The following is a 25281-nucleotide window of genomic DNA, read 5'->3' as shown; positions in this document are numbered from 1 at the left end:
CATTGTGTCCACTCGATAATATGCTGCTCTAAAAAGGCTCCATCCTGCAGGGAAGTCGTCCCAGCTTTACTCGCACAGCCTGCCAGCTCTGTTTGAACAGAAAGGACATCTGCACAAGAAACACAGCAGCCTGTCGCTCAGCACCAACCGCCTCACTGAGCGGATCAGTCTCAGGTACGACACGCCATCACAGATGTAGGGAAACAGGAGCTGTAGGTGCAGCAGTGTTAATAATGTCATGTATGATGCTACCACCTGATTTTGAGGAAGGAGGATACTGTAAACCCAATTTTGTCTGCTTGTTCTGACCTGGATATTCTCTGTTGGCCACAGAAAGTTTGCCATATCTGTAAAGATTCCTGACACTAAAGGTTGTAGGAGGTGCAGTGTAGGTAAGCAATGCAGAGTTACTCTGGTCAGTCTGTTTGTTCACAGAGAACAACTGCAGACACTTAGTCCTGCTCTCTCTGTTTCAGCAAGAAACCCATACACAGATAGCACATTTCTGTGCGGGGCTGTCCCATCTGGCCTGGTTTTACTCTTGTGGTATGAGCCTCTTCAGAAGTTCATGCATCTAAAGGTTTGTACAGATATGTCGAACTTGCCACCTGAATAAATGTCTTCCTTTCTAACTCTAACCCTATTTCCACAATGCAAACCAGCCATTAGACCTGAATTACATAAAAGTAGACAGACAGCATATCAGAATCTGAAGCATGCATTGTTTTTTTAATAACATATGCATACTTTTTATTCAAGCCCAACAAGATTTTAGAGACTAAATAAAAGAAACGTTGTATAAACGCCGTCCAAAAACACCAACAGCACCTTCTCTGGGTCCAAGCTCGTGTAACTGAATGGTTACCATGTGTTTTCTGTGCTACAGGAACAGTGTTATCAGCACACAGTTCAACGCCAGCATGCACCATTAGATCACATAGCAGACTAATTGACAGGTTTTTTGTGAATGTCTCGCACATTTCATGAAGATAATGTATGTACTGTGAGAACAGAGCTCTGTGTTAAGCCTGTCTGCAGTCCTAACACAGTGCTGCTTGGAGAAACACGCCTGTGTCACAACATTATGGAAAAGTGGCATCAGTCCAAAGACGTGCAGTTAGGGGACAGGTTCATTGGAAACGCTAAATTGCCCATAGGTGTGAATGTGTGCGAATGGTTGTCTGTGTCTATGTGTTAGCCCTGCCACAGACTGGGACCTGTCCAGGGTGCACCCCGCCTCTCGCCCTAAGACAGCTGGGACAGGCTCCAGCCCCCCGCCACCCATAAGCGGAAGCGGGTGGATGGACGGCTGGATGGATGGACGGCTGGATGGACGGACAGCTGGATGGGTGGACGGATGGACGGATGGATGGCCAGATGGACGGCTGGATGGATGGATGGACGGCTGGATGGATGGACAGCTGGATGGATGGATGGATGGATGGACGGCTGGATGGGTGGGTGGATGGATGGGTGGGTGGATGGATGGCTGGATGGACGGCTGGATGGGTGGATGGATGGGTGGGTGGACGGATGGATGGATGGACAGCTGGATGGGTGGATGGTTGGGTGGATGGATGGATGGATGGATAGACGGATGGATGGATGGATGGATGGATGGACGGCTGGATGGATGGATGGATGGATGGATGGACGGCTGGATGGGTGGATGGATGGGTGGGTGGATGGACGGCTGGATGGACGGCTGGATGGGTGGATGGATGGGTGGGTGGACGGATGGATGGATGGATGGACGGGTGGATGGTTGGGTGGATGGATGGATGGATGGATGGATGGTTGGGTGGATTGGATGGATGGATGGATGGATGGACGGATGGGTGGATGGATGGGTGGGTGGACGGATGGATGGATGGATGGACGGGTGGATGGTTGGGTGGATGGATGGATGGATGGATGGATGGATGGTTGGGTGGATTGGATGGATGGATGGATGGATGGACGGATGGGTGGATGGATGGGTGGGTGGACGGATGGATGGATGGATGGACGGGTGGATGGTTGGGTGGATTGATGGATGGATGGATGGGTGGGTGGATGGATGGATGGATGGATGGATGGATGGATGGGTGGATGGACGGATGGATGGGTGGGTGGGTGGATGGGTGGATGGCATCGGTTTATCTTTAATCTCAAGATTTACTAATCATACAAGAATTCTGTTGTGCTGTTTTTGACGGTTGTATGAACAGGATCAGCTCAGGTTTAACAAGCATCACTTAACCATCATGAGAATTTATTTAGTTTTTCTTGTTTCCTTGGTGACTGTTTCACAGCAACTCGCCATCAGGCTCCCAGATTCTCTTCCGATATTTGAACTGCTGGTGTTGGCAACAGATGAGTTTCCTCAGCTGTGTGTTGGAGTGAGAGACTGTAGTAATGATAAACCACCAACCGGCCAACAGCTCAGGTTTGATATTATAGAGCTGAACGGCGCTCCTGTTCCAGTGCCAGGTAGGACCGTTTCTGAATTTCTCTGCTGACTTCCTGAAGCTTCAAGCTTCAACTTGTTTCAACAAGCTTCCTTCTTTCCGTGCGTCAGGAGATAGTGGAGCACTCAGGGCCGTGCAGGTAACCCAGCTGGACCGAGACACTGTTCTCATCACCTTGGAAAGTAAGTCCCCTCGCATATTGTGAATCCTTCAAATGTCTTTCATGCTCATTCTCAATCTGTGTACTGTTTGGACAGGAACTGTAAAGATCGTGAACCTGCAAGGACTTCCATCCAGACAGCTGGCTGCAGAAATAGTCTTTGACTTCCCCATTGAAACACTAGGTAGAAATGATGATGTGACAAACAAAGTGAATGAGAGCTGATGTGTGTCCTGAAAGCTGAGTGACACCTCCTGTTCTGTCAGTCTGCTTGCAGGATAGTGTGCTGGCGTTCTGGAAGCATGGCCTCAAAGGGAGGAGTTTCCATTCAGATGAGGTGATGAACTAGTAAATTCATCCAACGTTGGCTGAGCTCGTATCATGTGCTTATCATATTAGTTCTAAGTCATTACACATGTGAATTTTCACTTTATGTGCAGGTAACACAAGAAATTACAGATGAGAGTCGTGTGTTCAGAGTTCTGGGAACAAACAGGTATGTTAACTGTATGCTGACAAGAGCTATCAATCACTGTGAGAAACTAGTAATCCTAGTACATCAGAAGTAATCAGGATAGTATTTTTCTTGATACTATTGTTAATAGACCTGGAAGTGATTTTCAGAGTAGCATGTGGAAGTAGCATGAATACTGCTAGCATTAATGGTAGCATTAAAGCAGGAGTCACACTAGAGTGTTTGTTCTGTTGGTTACTCAGATCCAAGGATTTAGGAAATGCAGCCTATGTGTTTGCATGCAGCCCTCCAAAGAAAAACAGCCATTAAAGTTACCAACTACCGTCTACCTGACACTTTGTACAGAAAACTACTTTCCTTAGTGCTAATTTTCTTTATTCTAGTGCCAAATCACAACAATAGTCACTTCAAGACACTGTATATTTTAAGATAAAGGCCCTGCAATTATGGTGCACAAAGGTGAAAAACTCCCTTTTAGCAGGTGAAAACCTGAACCAGGCTGGGGGAGGGGTGGGCATCTGCTGCGATCGGTTGGGGGGGTGAGAGGAGGAAGACGGGACAAAGACAATCTGGGGAAGAGAGCCAGAGAATATTCTCAACTAATGATTGAATGCAGAGAGGTGTTTAAATAGATAGTGAGAGAAAAGGGCGACTGAAGAAGAAACACTTGGTGCATCACGGGAACCCGCCAGCAGCCTAGACTTAGGCTAACTAAGGGAGGATTCAGGGAAGAAAGGAAAGTTTGAAGCCTAATGTTAAAAGTAGAGAGGGTGTCTGTCTCCCAAACCCAAACTGGAAGCTGGTTCCACAGAAGTGGTGGCTGTAGTTCAGGTGGGGGAGCAGGTCACCTACTCCCCGTCTACATGCCAGATATCCTGCATGAAAGTTGCTCTCCGGTGCATCCGTCAGAGTATGAATGGGTGTGAACGGGTGAATGAGGCAAGCTTTGAGTGCTCAGAGTAGAAAACCACTATATAAGAACCGGTCCATTTACCAAGAGGGGCCTGGAAACCGAAGGGTCTGGCTCCCATTTTACTTTTAAATACTCGGAGCGAAGTGCTCTAATGGGGTGATATGGTACTATAAGGTCATTAAGATAAGACAGGGGCTGATTATTCAAAACCTTTTATGTGAGGATTTTGAATCTTTTATTCTGGATAAAACAGGGAGCCAATAAATGTTCTGTTTCTGGTCCCTGTCAGGACTCTCGCTGCAGCATGTTGGATTAACTGAGAGCTTTTAGGACATCCTGATAATAACCTCAGCACTTCCTTTTGATCATTTTTGTGGGAGGAGGGGACATTAACACCAGGTTTTCTCAAACAATTGACACACAACCTGTGAAAATGAATAATTTCAGTAACTACAAGTGTGTGTTTACATTTGGATCGTATAGATATCTGGCATTAAAGCTCAGTCTTCAGAAAATGTCCTTTCTTTTTGATTTCTTTCAGAGCAGTCTGGAATTGATTTTTGACTAAATAATTAAAACTAATAATAATATATTACTATATTATATTACTAACAAATCCAGGACACCCCTGTTGATCCAGTAGCTCTTAATGAAGTTTGAAATAAGAATCGTGGTGAGTTCATTAGAAATATTTCACAATTTCTTTTTTAAATCAGTCATTACTAAGTGCAAAAACAGTGGGATTATATATGAGAAGGACGGACTCAAAGACTGTCGTGTATCACACAGTGTTGGTCAAGTTACTTGAAAAAAGTAATCAGTAACTAATTACTGATTACTCCCCCAAAAAAGTAATCCCGTTACTTTACTGATTACTTATTTTCAAAAGTAATTAATTACTTAGTTACTTAGTTACTTAGTTACTTTTTAAAAACACGATTTACAACCTGAAGAGGTGATAAAGTGATAGATCTTTCAGCCCAATTCTACTTTTTCTACATAATCCATCATACAAAATGTAATCAAATGGAAAAGTCTCTTTTTAAAACTTGTTTTATCAGTTTTAATCTTTTAACTTTATGCATCAAGCAAAACATTTAATTATATGCAACATTCTCTGACTTGAATAAATTAGTTTAACATTTAAACCTATTTTCTGCACATTCCAGCACATAAAATAAAATATTTTTTGTGTTTACACTCACTCTTTCAAATAGATGCAAGTAAAACACAGCAGAAAATAAATAAAGTCAAAGACTCAGCGGTCCTTTTGCTCTATTTTCACCTGTAAAGCAGGAGCAGGGTAGGCGGAGGGTTACCCTGGTGCAGGTGTGCTGCGGTCAGTTGAAGAATCCGCGCGAGTGTCTCTGTGAGTTTCCCATTACGTCGTAGCTACTCGGTGCTTGTTGGAAGTTTAGGGGTTTTTTTCGCTGTAAAAAGAAGTTTTCTTCCCACGCACGATGGACGCTAATGTTTTTGTCACTTTTTATGGAATCAAACTCAAAGTAAGGTCAGTACTTCCACACTTTAAACGCTGCACGCTCATACTCTCTCCCGCACTCGATATATTATCCATTGTTGATCTGCACACAGCTGCTGTCACCAACGTCGCACTTGCTTACGTCACTGTCATGAGACATTCTCGCAAAAAAAATCACGGTTTTAGTAACGCAGTAACGCAGCGTTCCTACGGGAAAGTAACGGTAATCTAATTACCGATTTTGCAATAGTAATCCCTTACTTTACTCGTTACTTGAAAAAAGTAATCAGATTACAGTAACGCGTTACAAGTAACGCGTTACTGCCCATCTCTGGTATCACATATGTATTACATCGATGTCCAAAATCAATGCATCATTAATGAAACTGAAACAAAAGTACTGAATTTCATGTGGAAGACCAAACCTCAGCATTCAGGAAAGTCTTATACAGGAGCAAAGATAATGGACGTTACCCGGAGTTTTCCACTGTGAAACCAGGAATAACAGCTTAAAAATGTTGTTGGATTTCTGTGATCTAAATCAGCGGTCTCCAACCTTTTTTTGCGCCACGGACCGGTTTATGCCCGACAATTTTCACGGACCAGCCTTTAAGGTGTTGCGGATAAATACAACAAAATAAAAGTAGTATCGGTACCGAAAAAAAGAAGATTTATTCATAACACACGTGAAAAGACCCGGAAAACCGAGTTAACAATCAAAACGATAACGAAATAACGCTGAAAACCGATAAAAACCCTGAATACCACACATTTCACACCTGAGCCTCAACTCTCGCGGCCCGGTACCAAGCGACTCACGGACCGGTACCGGTCCAAGGCCCGGGGGTTGGGGACCGCTGATCTAAATCATTGTCAGCCTGGCAGGCAAATAGCGTGGACACCAAAGTTTGTGAACGTGATAACCTGAGAACAAAGACATGTAGGATTTTAAATCGGTACCATAGGTGTGTCTACTGGGAGGCTGAGGCTTAGCGCTGCTGGCTGCCAGTACTAAGTATTATTATACAACCCTTATTTTAGTTGATCTTATCTTCTTTCCTTGTGTTTCAGTTAGTTTTTACTCAAACTGGGTGTAGAAGGAATCCCTGCAAAGGTTTCTTTTTCTTCTGTGTTATGTTTTATGTATTTCTCAGCTCTTTGCTTCCTTTTTTCTACTTTAAACTTGTTTGTATGCTGGTGTGTAAATGTTCACACTTATCATAAAGTTTAAAAAAGTAGTAGGCGTGGTGATGAGCAGGAACAGGAGTAAAACTCCAGTAAGTGTACCAGTACTGTACCAGTGTGTAGCATTAAAGTCAAACTACAGTGGTTGTAGTATCAGTAGAGTAGTGTTAGTACTAGAGGTGGGAGGAGTAGAAGCAGGTGGAGGCACTGGCTTTAGGTTAGTACTGCCTTTCTCTGGCTCTCCTTTACAACTCATCTCCTTCTCATTTGCTGACAATGTGCAGAGACATCATCCTTCAGAGCACACCGACTGATGACCCGTCAGCACTGAGCAGCCTGTACATCCTGACAGGACACGAAAGCAGCTACTGAGAGAGGACACGGGGCTCATTCGACGGTGTTACCAAAGAAAAGCACAGCCTGTCTGTAACTGTGGGGTGGAAACGATGCTCTGTTTCACTGAGGCTGTGCCAGGAAACGGTTCAATGCTGGGAATGACAAATGTTAGGAAGGTATCCTGCTGACTGTCCAGCCTTCACCTGTACACAAGACACCTGTCAAGGTCCTCGCTGGGGTTATAGTTGATAAAGCTTTCTAGCTTTTCTTGTCTATTCAGCTTACCTGCTTAAATCAGACCTTTCTGTTAAAGCTAATGCAGACTCCACTGATCCGCCCGCTCAGTGTGGACGGGAGAATAACCTGAACATGGCCTCTGGGACATCATCGTACTGATGTTATGAAGCGCTCAGTCAGGTTTTCTTCTTGATCAGACTGAGGGGCAGACTGAGTGTGTTTTGGTGCCTCAACATTCAGTCATATTCTGTAAAGCCATTTTCTGTCTGCATGCTGCACATAACCTCTTTGGACCAGAGTGCTGTGACACCTACACCTTACACCTGCAGGAGCTGCTCGGCCATAGAAAGCTGCTCTGTGAAGTGCACGGCTTTTTTGCCAGTGTTGATTTTATGGGTTTAATGTAATAACTAATTTTTCACATCATCGTCTGAGACGTAATCCCAACGAGGAAACCTGGAATGTAAAACTTGATGGACGCTCCAGCTGAAGAGTGAAGAGTCAGACTTTTAATGGATCTTTCAAGCATTAGCGTACTTACAATGGCAGAAACAGTGCCACGTCTAAAGCATAGGAGCCATCTTCATCTCATTCTTCCCATTTCATGCAAGTTTCTTCTCATCCTCAGATGGACAGAATTTGGTTTGCTGACTTCATTCAGTCACACCATACTAGAGCATAAAAAGTGGAAATAAACTGGCCAGTAAGAAAGTGTGATGCTTGAAAGTATAGCGTAAGGACAGCAGCAGCACTGCATTTACAGCTGATATGATGACTTCAGCATCTTTAAAGAACTGTGAAGGAATTATCAGTGCTAACACAACCTTAAGCACGTGATGTGACCGTATACACTGCTTACACTTTCAGTATCCTTACTTAAAGAGAACATCTCAGAAAAAAGTACAGTTAGCAAGAAGCTTTGAGAACAAGGCGGTGTTATTGTATGCTAACCACCGTGGTGGTGTAGCTTGTCCTGATAAAAAGTGAATGTGGTCACATTATACTTGTTAACTAAAATGAAAAAATAAAATAATTCCACTACATGGGTAAAGATATTTATGATATTTATGGAAAGGATACTATAAAAGTAACACTGGCCTTTCCATGAGAGAAACTTGAAGTACAGTATGCATGTTGAGATTAATGTTTGTTTAATATGTTTTTGCTACTATGTGAAGATGTGATGTTATTAACAACACAGAATAGACAGAAATAAAGATTTTCATATCTCTTGGAGTTTTATGAAGAGTTTGTTGGGTTGTTCTTCTTTGAATGTGTGGATCGATGCCCAGAATTACCTGCATCTTTGTAATGTTTCAGAAAATATACACTATATGTTGATGGGCACTGTCCCACTTTTCTTTCCTTTATAATCTCTGTGGTTTTAATGACAATTCATATACAGATTGTGGAGGACATTTAATTCAACACTCAAAAAAGTTCCTCACCAGCAGACTGTAGTACAATTTCAGCCCACCGTTAATAAACCCATCCAATGCAGCGTTATCAGAGAAATTATGCAAGTGTTATGTTTGTATGTACTGGTAATCTATTTATCATTTATCATGATTCCTGCTCTGATGATTACTTTCTTCTCCTTCTGTAATTTTAATAGATAAAGGATGTTGAACATTAAGCTCCAAACAGGATGAATGAGGAAGACCACAGAGGAGAATCGTGGATGTAGTGAAAGAATACATGCAGATGGTTTTTTTCATGGTGGAGCAACTTCTGATACCATCTTAAAGAAAAAACACATAAAATTGAAGAGTAAAAATAATGACAACAATATGTCTAAATTTTTTATTAAGTTTTTAGAGCAAATGCAGTCTTGTCATGGTCAGAGTTGCCCACTCATGTTTAACTAATTCAAATACAATTACTGCATTTAAATGCTTATGTTCTAATAAAAGGCATTGTTTAATACTTCTGCCATGACAACCCAAATAAATCAATGAGAGGGAAACGGGAAGATTAGTCATCAGGCAAGGTTTACTGTTCATTTACCATGCCTTGATAACAGTAAGCTTAACAAAAGACAAATGTTGGCGACGAGAACCGGTGTTCTGTCAAAACATCCTACCGTAGCGTAAATTTATAGTCTTGTCTATCAATCCGTGCTAACTTATCAGAATATGCTACTGAGACGGAGGTGTGGTCCCGGGCGCGGCTGCACGGGAGGAGTGGTGCGGTGAGCTCAACGGGGCGGTGCTGGAGACGTAGGTGAAAACAGCTGATGGCGTTTTGGACTGATGATGGTTTCCTTCCCTTTTATAGTGAGACGGGAGAGGAGCGGAGGAGAGAGGGAAATCAGCTGAGACCGACAGCTGTCAGACTGGTCGGTCATAACACAGGAAACTATAAATAAATGTGGCATCTGGAGACAAAGACCTGTGCGTGTGTGTACCTGTGTGTAGTGCATTTCACAGCTACCTTACGTGGTTAATGGCTCTGTCGTATAGGTAGGATGTTCAGATGGCCCAATCACACAACATTAATTATGGTGGGGGGGTGGACAATGGCTATTACACTCAATGCACTCCAGCTGACTTACCTTGGTATTAATGACGACGTACTCACAGTTTGGCGGCTTGAAAATAGCCAAATCTTGCACCCGGCCATTTGTAAATTGGATGTGCGCCTCCAGTGACTTGTAATTACGAAACTGGTTCGCAGTGTAAGCGCTTACTCCACAAACAAGATACGTGAAGATATCAGGGTAGGACAGTGGCGGTAAGTTGTCTGGGTCTTTACTCCACTGCCGTATTTCATATGGGTCCCGATTTGCGATGCACTCTAATGTTTTCAAGTGCTGCTGCTTCGCCTCTGGACGGAATCGGTCTCTATACCGTCCGTTTTCTTTGGAGCTGCTTTTAAGCATGTTTCTTGTCGTCGTCGTTCCAACACGATGCGTTTGTTTTGATTTGTGGACCCGGAAAATGGCGCAATACATTGCGGCGTGAACCAGGTGTAGGACTGAACTCTCACACACATCACATCACTATAAGACTGGACTCTCACACACATCACATCACCACACACACACTGGTTTTTCTTCATGTACACTTCCTTATAATCTCTTTCTGCTATTTGCACATTTTTACTGTAAATTTCTAAGTTAAATCTGTACATTTTGTAATAACCTGTAAATTGTAAATACTGTAAAACCACTGTCATTTAATGGTCGGGCATTGCACAGCTACAAGCATTTCACCTCATGTCATACTGGGTATGGTTGTGTGTGTGACAAATAAAATTTGAATTTGAAAGTCTTTCCAGGTGAGTTTGATCCAGGAGGGTCTGAAGCCAGAGTCAGACAGAGACTGTGCAGAGACTGTAGAAGGACAGAGCAGCAGCAGAGCAGTCCAGATACACTGATGATCCTCTGTCAGATCCAGAGGGACACACAGGGATGATGCTGGACTCTACATTGTGTCTGACAGTGGAGCTGTTCTCAGAGCAGTTCACTCTGCAGCACTGACAGTCATCTGCACTTCTTCTCATTCCTCTGTCAGTCACTGCTGGATGAAGCTCTCCTCTCCACCTCCCAGTAACATGGCCCAGTCAGAGCGTCTCTACACACAAGCTGCTGCTGCTTCAACCTCTCTGGATCATCAGGACACAGCTCCTCCTCTCTCAGCACACACACCGTCCTGTTTACCACCATAGCCTCCACCTGCAGAGAGAAGAAGGAAGAGCAGAGGAGATAAACGAGTGTTTCCAGAGACTCTTCATCAGCTGTCAGTCAGTGATGCAGCACATCCAGTATAAAGAGCAGCAGGGACTTCAGTGCTGGGACTGTACTAGGACTCATTGTTGCTTCACTTTTTCTAATCTTTGGATTTTTATTGAAGTTGATGAAAATGTTTTTCCCTCCTAGTTTGAGTTTGGACTTTCATTCATTAGAAGAACCTTGGTGTGTCCACTCTGAGCTCTGTAGGAACCCCAACAACAAGCCCAACAATCCAGATGGACGGTTCCAGCTGTTAACTGGAGGAATTCCATCCAAACATCTGCTCTCACTAAATTCTTCCTCACCTACAGACTGTGTTCTTCACTGCTTTAAACTTGGAAATGAATGCAGTCATTGGTCTGCGTGCTGCTTTGTTCAGAGAGCTGATTGGCTGTTGACAGTGTTTGATCAGAGCGTGTCAGCCGTTACCATGGTGACCATAAAGGTCAGAAACAGGAAGTGTTTGTGTCCAATCCTGAAGCCTGTCACCGTTCTCCTCTCACAGCTTCACTGAGAAGCTGCAGCTTTACAGGAAACACTGGATCTTTGTTTCATACTGACTGTGTTTAGTACAATACTGCTGACAGCACCACCCACTCACTCCATCACTCTACTGACCTCAGAGTCTCCAGTCTGTAGTCTGGACTCTGCTGAAGATCAGACAGCTGCTTCACATCTGGATCCTTCAGGTAGTTTCCTCTCAGCTCCAGCTCTCTCAGATGGGAGGGGTTGGACTTCAGTGCTGCTGCCAGATAATCACAGCTGATCTCTGACAAACCACAGCGACTCAATCTGTATAAAGAATGAAAGATGTAAGTTTATTAGACAAAGTGTGAGCTTGAAATCATTCAGTGTTTCATCATCTGTTCAGAGCTGAAGAAGGTTCAGAATGTAGAAGTTTAGAAAATGGAAACTCCAAACAGCTGAAGCCAACAGGAAGCAGCTTCAAACAGGAAACTGTGCAGAGTTTCAGACTATATGTCCTGATGCAGCCAGTTGGATTTTGGAGATTTGAATCTCTGTTCTGTGACTAAGTCCTTGAATCATTTCTTCCAGTTGGTCCAACAAGACAGACTAAGTGTTGGACATGTGTTGTGGCTCCATTAGGGGAGCTTCTAAATGTGATGTGATGGCCCCTCTGGGTCTGTCAGGTCACAGGACTGAAGAGAGCTCAAACTGGGCACACACTTGTTCCAGTCTGGACCAAAGACTCTATACTGGGACTGAGGGACTGCTTTGACTGCACCCACTGGGACTTTTTAAAGGCTCATGTTCTCACTTAGATCATCGATTTCTACTTACATTTCTTTCTGGGAAAAATGGGGATTACTTTGGAAACAGGAAGTATTTTCCCCAATAAGCAGCCCTGGATTAGTAAATCACTCCAACATGTTCTCAGGCAGAAGAAGCTGTCTTGTTATGAGGGAGAGAAGAAAAAGATTGAGGCACAGAAACTTGTTGAAAGAGAGATAAAGCAGCTAAAATCAGGTGTAAAAGTAAAGCAGAGGATGAGCTGAATAAAGGACACTCAAGGCTGGCTTGGAAAGGAATGAAGTCCATGGTGGGGATGCAGAACAAGGAGCAAAGATGAATGTGATGCTGAATCAGCAGAAGACTTGGACTCATTTGATTCCAGCTTTGATATCATTGATTTCAATGAAGAGCTTTGTGATTGTAGCAAAGGGCTGGTAGCTCTGAGAGTCCCACTGATGAGGTGTTTGTGTGGAAATCTCTTAGTGGGACCACAGAGAGAAAAGCCCTGGTCCTGATGCTGTGGGAGGGAAATGATTGAAGTGTGCTGTGAGGAACTGACTGGGAGATTTTCACACATTTTCCAGTCCTCCTTGGAACAACAGGAAGTTCCCAGCACATGGAAACAAAGGTTAAGTGTCCTATGGCACTCAGTGATGATGGTGCTGTGGCCCCACCACCTCCACCTCTTTGTAAAGGAACTAACTGTCATCTGAAGCTTCAAATCTCAAGCTTCTGTAAAGTTATTTATTTCATATTCTGTATAGTTTTTCATATTTATATCCTGTACATAGCTTGTACTCACTACAGGCTGTACATACTTATAGTTATAGAATATTCACAACATACTTCATACCGTGTACATTATAACACACCATAATAGACCCATTTCTGTAATATACTCACATATCTATATTATTGCTAATATATATTGTTAATATATCTATATCACTAAAGCACTTCTGGATGGATGCAAACTGCATTTCGTTGCCCTGTACCTGTGCATGTGCAATGACAATAAAGTTGAATTCTATTCTAATTCTATTCTAAATGGAACTAAGACTTCCTCCACTAGGTGGCAGTGTCTGATGAGAAAGTGTTAGTGGAGCTGGCCTGGAGTCAGAAACAGGAAGATGCAGGATTTGGGCTGAAATGGGGAAAAGTGGTTCGCACTAGTGCCTTAAAGCAAGAAGGTTGTAGGTTGAAGCTTGTTGGCCTTTCTGTGGAGGTTGGATGTTCTCCCACAGTCCAATGAAATGCTGCTTAGGTTCATTGGTGCTTCTAAATTGGCTGTAGGTGTGGATGTGAGAGAGTGCTTCTCTGTCTCTCTCTGTTGGCCCTGTGATGGACTGCTCACCTGTGCAGGTGGACCACGCCTCTTGCCCTATGACAGCTAGGGCACAGGCTGCAGCCCTGTGAGCCTAAGCTGAATAAACAGTTAGCAAAAATGATCCATAGATGGCCTGAAATCCCCCAGTTAGCAGTTTGGTAGATAGCTATGACATGCTAATCCCATCCAGCAGCTGTATTCTACCTGTAAGCTGATCCCTGCTGAGCCAAAGCACTTTTTCATATACAAATTACAACCTTTAATAGAAACCTATTGGTCAGCATCTTATTAGCCTGCTGTTAGCTTCATTCCACAGAAAACTGAGAGAAACTAACAGAGTTGATAAAGAATAAAGAGAAATGTGCTGATTTAAAGCCTTTGAAGTGCTTCAGATGATCTCTGTCCACTTCTGTCCACTCATTCATTCATGTAAGCTTTCTAATGCAGCTTTGATCTTCACAGTCTGCTTCATGAAACTCATTCTAACCCTGAATGTCAGAGTGTTCCTCCTTCTCTTTCCCATCATTCATGCTGGCAGTGGAGGAGATTTGGATGTTGGACTGTGTTTTGGATGATGTGTGTATGTTTGTGTTGGACTGCTGTCTGTAAAGCAAACGCACATTTTGCTTTGGATTTCAGTGTCAGACAGACTTTAAGGTGGAATGAAGAGTTGGAGAGTTTCACAGTGAATTATCCAGTGGAGGATTTTTCTTCTTCTTTGAAGGTTTGAAATGTGAACATTGTTCTGCTGCAGTCAATGGACTAAACCAGAGAAGAAGAAAACAGACTTTACCATGAAGATCCTCAGTGTGGATCAGTATAATATCAGCCTGATGTCTGCAGTTTAGTGTCAGCACAACTTTCACATCATATTCATCTCAGCACAACTAAAACATGCTGACTGACCTCAGAGTTTCAAGTCCACATCCTGGACTCTCCAGGAAACCACACAGATGCTTCACTCCTGAATCCTGCAGGTTGCTGTTGTTACTCAGGTCCAGCTCTGTCAGATGGGAGGGGTTGGACTTCAGTGCTGCTGCCAGATAATCACAGCTGATCTCTGACAAACCACAGCACCTCAATCTGTATAAAGAATGAAAGATGTAAGTTTATTAGACAAAGTGTGAGCTTGAAATCATTCAGTGTTTCATCATCTGTTCAGAGCTGAAGAAGGTTCAGAATGTAGAAGTTTAGAAAATGGAAACTCCAAACAGCTGAAGCCAACAGGAAGCAGCTTCAAACAAACACAACAAGAGAAAAAACTCTGAATGTTTCACATTAAAGTCGTACATTTATCATAAAAACAGGACAAAGACTTGAAAAAGTCGTGTTTTTCCTTCCAGGAACCACAAGGCTTCACTTTTAAAGGTGAAGTGTGAAAGAAATGGACATATTTGAAGTCCAACACCTTTTTCCAGTCACATTATTAAAGCAGACAAACTACAAGCTCATTTTCATTCCAACAAGTCATCTTCTGACCTGGACTAACAACACTGGTCTCTATGTGCAGCTGGCTGTGAGACCAGTGCTCAGGGAGCGTCTACAAAGTGCAACACTGAAAGAACATCACACACTAATTTGCTTCCAGCACTTTCACACAAACATCTACTGTCATTATTGTCACCAAACTCTGTGGATCCTTTATTGCAAATTCAAATGGGATCAAATGGTCAGACAAAAGAGGGTTATGAGGAAATATGATGAAATGTTGTGTATTAGCAGCAAGTTATTGAATCATTTTCCTCAGAAACCAAACAAAATGATTGACAAACATCTTTTTACAAACTCAGTGTTGGACTTGGATCAGCAGGATAAGCTGATGTTTAAAGGCATTTGAGTCTCGCTGTATGAGAGTCCAGTTATTACTCAATATTTATGGATGATGTTCTTTCTGTGTTGCACTTTGTAGACGCTCCCTGAGCCTCACAGCCAGCTGCACATGGACCAGCTGACATTACCCAGCATTAGAGGCGGCTGTAAAAAAATGGATTTTCCTATTTAAATGGTTTTAATTTGAATAAAGCGATGTTGATTCATTCAATCCTGAATCGATTTTTAATATAAATGTATTTTGCCAGAATCTCAGGTTAAAGCTCCCAAAAGTATTTCAACAACAAGCAAACAGATAAAACAGTAAATGAGAGCAGCTAAACACACAAAGATGGAAACACAGAGCGTGGATCGTTCACTCGACGGCACGTACACGGACACGCCGTCGGGGCTGAAAGTGGACAGCTCACAGATCCTGAAGCTGCAGGTTTCATCTGTCTCCAACCAAAACTGACTGAACCAGCAGCAGAAGAAGATCCAAACTACGCTTTACGTTTGATGAACATCGTCATGAATTCTCTCTGACTTTGACGTTTACTTCCTGCACAGCTCTCTCTCTCTCAGTGTACTTCAAGAACAGTTTACCTTCAAAAATCTGTTTCCTGCATTATTCACTGCTTATTACGCACCAGTCTGCTGTTGTGTTCACTGCTGTCGGCCTCCCAAAACAAAGCCTCATTTCTGCTGTTCAATACTGAAGAAATGTAAAGCTTTTAAAATGATGACAGATTACAAACTCTCAGCTGTGTCTGTAATCAAACCTCTGTAACTTTGCTTCACTTCAGCAGCATCAGCTCATGTTCACATGTTGATTCATGGTTTGCTTCAGTTTTTGATGGACTGCAGAATATTTTGAAGGTTATCTGCTATAAAAAGCCAGAACAGGAAAATCTGCTTCATGTGTTTCTGTTTGATCCTCAGTGACTTTGACACAAAGGCCTCTGCTGTGATGATCACACCTCTGATCAAGTCTCACAGTGTCAGCTTTGTTTTTATACATATGGATATGTGCTGATAAATGATCAGAGTTATAATATTTCCCACTGTCTGCTGTGTGCCGTGACCTTTGACCTGCTAAAGACAGTCAGCTGTGGATTATTCATTGTTGTGTCTGATACTTAGAACTGTGAGGAAGAACACTACACAGTTAATCAGGGTCCCCTCTCTCTGAATCAGGAAAGGTGGGCAGGCCGCGTGTGGGCCGCGGGCCATACGTTGAGTCTCACTGTTTGAAATGTGAACATTGTTCTGCTGCAGTCAATGGACTAAACCAGAGAAGAAGAAAACAGACTTTACCATGAAGATCCTCAGTGTGGATCAGTATAATATCAGCCTGATGTCTGCAGTTTAGTGTCAGCACAACTTTCACATCATATTCATCTCAGCACAACTAAAACATGCTGACTGACCTCAGAGTTTCAAGTCCACATCCTGGACTCTCCAGGAAACCACACAGATGCTTCACTCCTGAATCCTGCAGCTTGTTGTTGGAGCTCAGGTCCAGCTGTCTCAGATGGGAGGGGTTGGACTTCAGCGCTGCTGCCAGATAATCACAGCTGATCTCTGACAAACCACAGTCCCACAATCTGTATAAAGAATGAAAGATGTAAGTTTATTAGACAAAGTGTGAGCTTGAAATCATTCAGTGTTTCATCATCTGTTCAGAGCTGAAGAAGGTTCAGAATGTAGAAGTTTAGAAAATGGAAACTCCAAACAGCTGAAGCCAACAGGAAGCAGCTTCAAACAAACACAACAAGAGAAAAAACTCTGAATGTTTCACATTAAAGTCGTACATTTCTCATAAAAACAGGACAAAGACTTGAAAAAGTCGCGTTTTTCCTTCCAGGAACCACAAGGCTTCACTTTTAAAGGTGAAGTGTGAAAGAAATGGACATATTTGAAGTCCAACACCTTTTTCCAGTCACATTATTAAAGCAGACAAACTACAAGCTCATTTTCATTCCAACAAGTCATCTTCTGACCTGGACTAACAACACTGGTCTCTATGTGCAGCTGGCTGTGAGACCAGTGCTCAGGGAGCGTCTACAAAGTGCAACACTGAAAGAACATCACACACTCATTTGCTTCCATCATCCAACCTGAAGAGGAAACAGAGACGGTCCCCTTCAAAGTAAAAGCTGCTCCTTTTGGACACAGTATCAAAGAAAGTCTACAGTATAACATAGAAAAGACAGAACAAAGTTTTGGTTGTTTTAAATTGTGCAGAAATGAAACTACACTAAGCTCAATTATGTGACAGACATTTCATCCCATGTCAGTTTGGCCTCATCCTGGGCCGGATTATCCAGCACACACTCTGACCACAGGCCCAGGGGCCACGCACAGCTGGGCTCCATCCAAGAGACAGGAAACAAACCAACACAATAATAAAAAGCACCATGTGATCTTCTTACATCTTCAAGACAAACATAGGAAAAACATGAGCATATTTGTTTCCTGATAAAATGATGTGAAAGGTAGAACAGAGTAAAGTGGTGGTGTTACAGCCTTTCTCCCCTCTGCTGCCGAGGCTGTTAGTCTCTCCCAAACTCAGCTACAGGACTTCCAAATGAATGAAAGCAGCAGAAGTGGCTTTACAATTGAAAGAGGAAGAGGAGAAGAAGAGGAGAGGGAGGCCACCCTGACCATCACTCCAGCTGAAAACATCACGGAGTGAGTGCATATGAGAGCATGAGGGTGGGAATGGATGTTTGTGTCTGTGTGTGCCTGTATGTCAGTGTCTATATGTCAGGTTGGGTATTAGACGCCACCTCTCTGGGGACACCTCAGGCCCTCCAAGGTTTGGAGGCCTATCTCCACCCACCACCACTTCCCCTGCCGGTGGCGGACTCCCTCAGGTGTCGGTGTGTTGGTGGTTCTTTGTGTCTGGGGGTGGGCGTCCGGGTACACACCGGCTCACTCCTTGGCGGCCGCTTGTCGGGGCCTGGGGCCTGGGGCTCGCTCGGGCCCCTTTGGAGGTGGGGTGCCCCCGGCCTCTCGGCCTGGGGCTCGGTCACTCAGGCGCAGCTGGGGGCCGGCGGAGCTCACGGGCGCGTCACTGCAACTCCCCCTGACTTCTGCTCTGCGGCTGCTGGGCGAGCCCTCATCTGGGACTCTCCTCAGCTCTTACTGGGACAGTGGCGCGGCTGCCCCTCTGTTGGTCTTCCATGGTCTCTTGTGTTCTGGGGGCCTCTGGATGTCTGGAGTTTTGATCTCCTCCATACCCGCTTCACACCCTGGAGGACGGGGCTGTGGCCCCCCCACACTCCCTAGCAGATCATTACATGGAGAAACCTTTGGAATGCAAGCATGCTGATCCACACAGGTATGCACACATGGGTATTCACAGACGCGGACTAAAGCTTTCTTGGCTGCTGCCTCAAAGCACACTGTGCGCTGTCTATCTTGCGTGCTGCACAATATCGTTTATTATTTAGTAAATACTGATATCTATGACTAGCTAGTTTATTGTGATGGTGCTTTGTTTTCTCTATTATTATGTTGCTCTTTGTTGTTTGCTGTCTCCTCTGTTTGTTTTTGTTTGTTTGTTTGTTTGTTTTTTCTCCATACAGGTGACCCAGGAGTTCTTTTTTTTTTTCTCTCTCTTCCCCCCCCTTCTCACCGTCTCTTCTCCCCTTTGGTTTTCTTTCTTTCTCTCCCCCTCTCTCTCTCATTCATTCCCCCTGTCCTATTTATTAAAAAAAAAAAAAAAAAAAAAAGACAAAGGATGAACTGAAGCTCTGCCATCACGTAATGTCGCATACTGCTGTTTCTGATGTCATTTAGAAAAAAAAAACAAAAAACATCACACTTCCATTAAAGTTGGTGAGAAAATGTTGAGCAGGATGAGCTGCTGGCTAATCTGGAGGCTGTAGCAGCAGCTCACAGTCACAGTGGGTTTCCACTCATGAAAAAGCTCTGGCTGCTTCATTTCTCATCTCATATCAGAGACTTTAATGCTTCACTGAAGCTGTACTGTGATGCTTCCATATCCCAGTGAGGCCTCCATAATGATTTCAGCTGTTCTGTACACACACTGTGTGCCCTGTATGGCTCAAAGTCTCTGCAGCCTGTTTTTATCTGCTATCATCAGATCTTCATCATCCTCATTCACATCCCTCACACACTCTACAGCCTCATCAGCACTGACTTCATCTTCACTGACTGATGGAGCACAACATGAACCTGTGGAGGCTGAAACACTGTCCTGTCAAACATCTCCCCGTCACCACTCCACTTCTGTCAGCCTTTAAATGAACCCTGCTCAAGTCTGTCACTTCTGTTTGGAGCCAAAAGGAAAAACTGTTGTTCAGTCGTTTGGAAAGACAACATTTCTGAAAGCACTCAAACTCCTTCACATTTGTCTTCAGACACATCCTGAACATTTAGGAACTAAAGAAAGTTTCAAACATCAATCAAAGACCTGAAATATAGAAAAACTACAACAGCCGCAGTCAGTGAACTCACCTCAGAGTCTCCAGTCGACAGTTTGGACTCTCCAGTCCAGCACACAGAAGCTTCATCCATGAATCCTGGAAGTCATTATTTCCACTCATGTCCAGCTCTGTCAGATGGGAGGGGTTGGACTTCAGAGCTGAGGCCACAACTTCACAGTGAGACTCTGAGAGTCCACACCGAGTCAGTCTGTGATGATAGAAAATATAAAATGTGTTATTATAAAAGCAGAAAATCTGCATTATAAACACAGACTGTCAATAGGAAAATTGTACTTAGTAGTCAGTATAATCTTTTAATGATATAAGTTTGCATATGGTAGAATGCTGCATGTAATCATTTGTGTGTAGAAGTATATATAGTTGGTGGCATATTGAAAGAATGTCTCATCCTAGGAGATCTGTAACATTCTAGGGTGTTCACCCCCACATCCTAGGAGCATAAGAGAGGTCGTATCTTCTCTTTGTTGATATATGGTATAGCAAACACACGTATATCTCTTTAAGTATAGTATAGTTTAAGTTCAGATGGACCCGCTAGACTCCTGGCACCAGCTTTGGGGAGTCTTCACAGGGTTACATCTCTGACCTCACACACACACACACACACACACACACACACACACACACACACACACACACACACACACACACACACACACACACACACACCTCCACAATGTAAAGAACAAACGCTCACTGAAGTATAAATAAAGACCGGGGCAGTTTCTCAGTGCGAGTCTCCGTTCTGGAGGCTGCCCTTGCTAGCAAGAAGTTCTGTGTGTTTCTCTTCTCTGAGTCTTTACTGAAGAAGTGTTTAGAGTATATTTCTTAACACAGACTGAATGTATATGAAGGCCAAACAGAGTGAGGTCATAATCTGATGAATCTGCTCTTCACATCTGTGCTTCAGCTCCTCTTACTGTGTTTGACATGACACAACGATTGAGTCTCTCTCAGACCTGCAGACTTTTAATGAGAATCTTTGTTTGGCTTTAATCTGCAGATGAAGGAGGAAGATGGTGTCACATTTAGGCTTCCATAATGTCCACAGTCTGTCACTGAGATCTGATCCAGAGTCAGAGTGAAGACACACATTTGGACTGTTTCCTGTTTTGACTCCAGAACATTTTGAATGAGTTCAGCTCAGTGAAGAGTTCCAGCTGGAAAGATGATCTCTGTTTGCTACCTGCTGTCAGGTACGACTGTTCACGTCCACACGCAGGAAAAACCTGCTGACTGTTACCAAACGGAGCAGAAATCTCATCACTGGACAATAATGATGAATGAACTCAGAGCTGCTGATATCAGATCTGATTTCAGGGGAACTAAACACAGAAATGATTGGCTCATTTGAGCTTTCTGAGCCATTATCTGCTGGTGTGTCGCTAGTTGGCAGAAAATGATTTGTATTCCTGTTCAGGGCTTCAGTGTTTATGAGTCCAGATCCAGGTGACAGCAAGTCAAAATGATGTTACCTGTCTGTGTCCAGCAGCAGCCTGTATTCACTTTGAATATTGTTATAACCTGACATGGATCAGTTTGTCTTTGATTGGTTTGTAAATGTCACTGTTTCCATTGGACCTGAGTGACGTACAAAGACAGAGAGGGAGAGAAAGGAGAGAGAGGATGGAGACAGCAAAGAGAGAGCAAACACAAACAGGTGAGAGTGGACAGGTGACCAAGGTCAGCAACCAATCAGAGAGCTTCTGTTTGACCCACAGTCACTGATGATGACTGCACATAACCAAGCAGTGTGTTACTCTGATATCAAATATGGATCCTGCTCTTATAATAATGATCATCAGATGATATTATTGTGTTATTTTGTAGCTGAATACGATGTTTGTGTGATTATCAGTGAAAGAAGCAGTGAGGAGGATGGAGAGAGAGAGAGGACAGAGGGTGAAGTTAGAAACACTAAAAGAATTTTTCATGGATTTCATGGATGATTTGAGTGATTTCCAGCAGGACACTTAAACATGTCAGTGGACGTCCTAAAGAACATATTCACTGATATGAAACGTGTCATTGAACAGGATTAATATCAGTGGAAACATGGTGGAAACAGCTGTGACTGCATGGATGTGACACACTTCAAATCTGTTCTCCACTCTTGGATTTGGGATCCATGGAGCTGCTGCTGAGTCTGTACAATAAAGGAATGGTGTGGAAGGTTGCAGCGTACGGACACAAACACTTTGTGGTTACAATCTGATTTTATTTTCAACATTAAACTACTAACCTACACTGATCAATGATGCTAATGATCACATCTGGACTCACCGAGCCTTTCTGCAGTTCCTCACAGCTGGAATCAGTCTCTGTCGTCCCCAGTCTGATGTTTTGTACTTCTGCAGGTCCAACTCATCCAGAACCTCCTCTGACATCTGCAGCATGAAGGCCAGAGCTGAGCACTGGATCTCAGAGAGTTCCTTCTCTGATCTGTTCTCTGATTTCAGGAACTCTTGGATCTCCTGAAATAATGACAGGTCGTTCATCTCCATCAGACAGTGGAAGATGTTGATGCTTCTGTCAGGAGAGATTTTATATCTGTTCATCTCCTTCAGGTTGTTGATGACTCTCTGGATGGTTCCTGGACTGATCTCTGTCTGACCCAGCAGACCTACTAAGAGTCTCTGGTTGGACTCCAGACAGAGGCCATGAAGGAAGCGAACAAACAGGTCCAGGTGGCCATTTTTACTCTGGAGGGATTTCTCCATGGCTCTGTTCAGGAAATCATCCAGAGAGGACTCGTTGTATTTTTGTCCCAAGAAGTTCTTCAGCACCTTTGTCTTCCTGTTGGTGTGACAGTGGAACATGTAGACAGCAGCCAGAAACTCCTGAATGCTCAGATGAACAAAGCAGTAGACTGGTTTCTGGAAGATCACACACTCTCTTTTGAAGATCTCTGTACAAACTCCTGAGTACACCGAGGCCTCTGTCACATCCAGACCACACTGCTCCAGGTCTTCTTGGTAGAACATGATGTTTCCTTTCTCCAGATGTTCAAACGCCAGCCTCCCCAGCTTCAGAAGAACTTCCCTGTCAGCCTCCGTCAGCTCCTGTGGACTCGTCTCATGTCCCTCATGGTACTTGTTCTTCTTCCTCTTTGTCTGAACCAGCAGGAAGTGTGAGTACATGTCAGTCAGGGTCTTGGGCAGCTCTCCTCTCTGCTCTGTAGTCAACATGTGCTCCAGAACTGTAGCAGTGATCCAGCAGAAGACTGGGATACTACACATGATGTGGAGGCTCCTGGATGTCTTCATGTGGGAGATGATTCTGCTGGACAGCTCTTCATCACTGAATCTCCTCCTGAAGTACTCCTCCTTCTGGGCGTCCGTGAAGCCTCGTACTTCTGTTAGCCTGTCAACACATGTAGGAGGGATCTGATTGGCTGCTGCGGGTCGGGAAGTTATCCAAACGAGAGCCGAGGGAAGCAGATTCCCCTGGATGAGGTTTGTCAGCAGCTGGCTGACTGATGACTTCTGTGTGACATCAGACAGCAGCTTCCTGTTGGTGAAATCCAATGAAAGTCTGCTTTCATCCAGGCCGTCAAAGATGAACAAAAGCTGAGAGACAGCCAGCTTCTCTGCTGTGACCTTCTGTAATGTTGGATGGAAAACATGGAGCAGCTCCAGAAGACTGTACTGCTCATCTCTGATCAGGTTCAGCTCCCTGAATGAAAGCAGAACCACCACACTGACATGTTGGTTCTCCAAGCCCTCTGCCCAGTCCAGAGTGAACTTCTGCACTGAGAAGGTTTTTCCAACACCAGCCACGCCATTGGTCAGAACCACTCTGATGGGTCTCTGTTGGTCAGGTAAGGCTTTAAAGATGTCCTGGCACCTGATTGGAGCGTCATGGAGGGCGTCCATCTTGGAAGCTGTCTCCAGCTGCCTCACCTCATGTTGGGTATGAACCTCTTCACTCTGTCCCTCTGTGATGTAGAGCTCAGTGTAGATCCTGTTGAGGAGGGTTCTACTTCCTGTTTCATCACTTCCTTCAGTCACACGTTCACATCTCCTCCTCAGACTGATCTTATGTTCATCTAAAACCTCCTGCAGACCAACATCTGCTGAAAGAAAGACAAACAATGAGACTAAAGAGAAAGAAAACTCTTCAATGTCTGAACAACACAAGAAGTCCAGTTTTCAGAAATGAGTCCATCAGCAGACAGATGTTCAGTCTTACTTTGTACACAGCTGCTCTGACTGGCTGTCTGCAGTCCAGCTCTGGTCCTGGATCTTTCTCCACACTGGGGACAGGAGGAGTCTCCTGATGAAGCAGACTGGTCCCAGTATGAGGAGATGCACTGTCTGCAGAACCAGTGTCCACAGCTGGTAGAGACTGGATCCTTCAGGACGTCCTGACACAAAGCACAGCAGGACAGCTGCTCCTCCCCACAAACACCACTCCTCTTCCTCTCTCTGTGAACACATTTCTTCATCACTAAAACATTTACTGTCAGTGAAAAACATCCAGATGTGACCAAACTGCAGTTCCTCACAGTTCCTTTGATTTCATCAACACTAATGAGCTGCTCTTCCTGTCTGCCTGTCTCATTAAACACTGAGTGATGAATACAAACTCAACACTTCCTGCAGACTTCCTGACTTCACAATAAAAGCTTTCCATCAGAGAGACAGTTATGACTTTCACTGTTTTACAGCCGCTGTGTGCAGATTATCTGGGTCAGTTCACTCTGAAGCAGCTTAGAAGTGTCTGTGTAGAGCCGTGGTCTGACACACAGAGACTTCTGATTTTCTCTATTTAAACAAACATGATGAAGATGAGCAGGTTTCTCTTCTAGTATAAACTCTGTGTCTCTGGCTCATGATGGCTTTTCAGGTTTTATGTTTTGCTCTCTCCTGCTAGCGTTTTGCCTGCCTGGGTAGAGCTTGTAATGGCCTCTTGCTCTTGGTCCACACAGTTATGATGATTACACCACCTGTTGCTGATTCACCTGGGCTTACCGGTAACCATTTAACGCTGCGGCATGGAGCAGTTTGTCGCTGGGACATTGACCCTCCTGTGTTCATGATCTCAGCTCCTTGCTAAGAAATCTCTCTCTAAATTCACCAGTTGGGTTAACTTTGTGTATACTTTGAGTAAATATTTCCCTGGACCTGGTTACAGACGCTTACCTGTGATTCCTGTGTGTGGCTGTGTGAGTGGAGAGCAGGACAAGAGTGACTGAAGAGGAGTGAGTGTGGACTCCCTTCCCTCTTTTCCCTGGAGCCCTGGACCCCCTCCCCGACTCACTGTACATATATAGAGCACTGTGGTTCACCCCTTTGGTAAATAAACTGTCACCTTTTTGTTTGTCAGAACTCAGTCTGTGCTTGAGTTCCTCTGTTAGCCATGACATCTTGTTGGTTCTCTCTCTTCAGGTCCCTGTAAGTGTTGGATCTAAAACATTATATTTATTCTGCTTTGATTGTTTT

General features: G+C 43.9%; 2 protein-coding genes across 5 annotated transcripts in view; one reads left to right on the top strand and one right to left on the bottom strand.

The window, feature by feature from the left end:
• map4k2 (mitogen-activated protein kinase kinase kinase kinase 2) overlaps positions 1–8478 on the top strand; it is a 47739-nt gene extending 39261 nt beyond the window's left edge. For both annotated transcript variants that reach the window (XM_076882447.1, XM_076882446.1), the window contains 9 exons: positions 51–174; positions 334–392; positions 477–580; positions 2295–2472; positions 2561–2632; positions 2708–2794; positions 2877–2947; positions 3051–3106; positions 6948–8478. In XM_076882447.1, coding sequence (XP_076738562.1) covers positions 51–174; positions 334–392; positions 477–580; positions 2295–2472; positions 2561–2632; positions 2708–2794; positions 2877–2947; positions 3051–3106; positions 6948–7035 — 839 coding nt within the window. In that variant the 3' untranslated portion in view covers positions 7036–8478. The remainder of the gene's footprint in view (positions 1–50; positions 175–333; positions 393–476; positions 581–2294; positions 2473–2560; positions 2633–2707; positions 2795–2876; positions 2948–3050; positions 3107–6947) is intronic.
• A 1915-nt stretch (positions 8479–10393) lies between these two features.
• Positions 10394–24728, bottom strand: LOC112431489 (protein NLRC3-like). 3 transcript variants are annotated; one of them, XM_076882449.1, is made up of 5 exons: positions 24029–24728; positions 22121–23912; positions 19848–20024; positions 11588–11761; positions 10394–10912 (listed from the first exon to the last, which is right to left on the bottom strand). In XM_076882449.1, exons 1-5 carry the CDS (start codon positions 24282–24284, stop codon positions 10894–10896), a joined length of 2418 nt encoding a protein of 805 aa, XP_076738564.1. In that variant the 5' UTR covers positions 24285–24728; the 3' UTR covers positions 10394–10893. The 3 variants fall into 3 exon arrangements, with proteins under 3 accessions (XP_076738564.1, XP_076738563.1, XP_076738565.1); XM_076882448.1 differs by lacking the exon at positions 10394–10912 and having other exon boundaries at positions 11693–14633; positions 24029–24727; XM_076882450.1 differs by lacking the exon at positions 10394–10912 and having other exon boundaries at positions 11693–14633; positions 22121–23909; positions 24029–24727.
• Positions 24729–25281: the final 553 nt, after the last annotated feature.

Source organism: Maylandia zebra, linkage group LG3, assembly GCF_041146795.1.
Source record: "Maylandia zebra isolate NMK-2024a linkage group LG3, Mzebra_GT3a, whole genome shotgun sequence".
Lineage (NCBI taxonomy): Eukaryota > Metazoa > Chordata > Actinopteri > Cichliformes > Cichlidae > Maylandia > Maylandia zebra.
This window is presented reverse-complemented; position numbering and strand designations above follow the sequence as displayed.

Excerpts from the sequence above, each read along its gene's own strand:
- LOC112431489 (XM_076882448.1), bottom strand. The coding sequence starts at position 24,284 with ATGAAGAAATGTGTTCACAGAGAGAGGAAGAGGAGTGGTGTTTGTGGG. Across the intron at positions 23,913-24,028 it reads TCAGAGCAGCTGTGTACAAA|CAGATGTTGGTCTGCAGGAG; the intron begins GTAAGACTGAAC and ends TCTTTCTTTCAG. Across the intron at positions 20,025-22,120 it reads AGGAACTGCAGAAAGGCTCG|ACTGACTCGGTGTGGACTCT; the intron begins GTGAGTCCAGAT and ends CTATCATCACAG.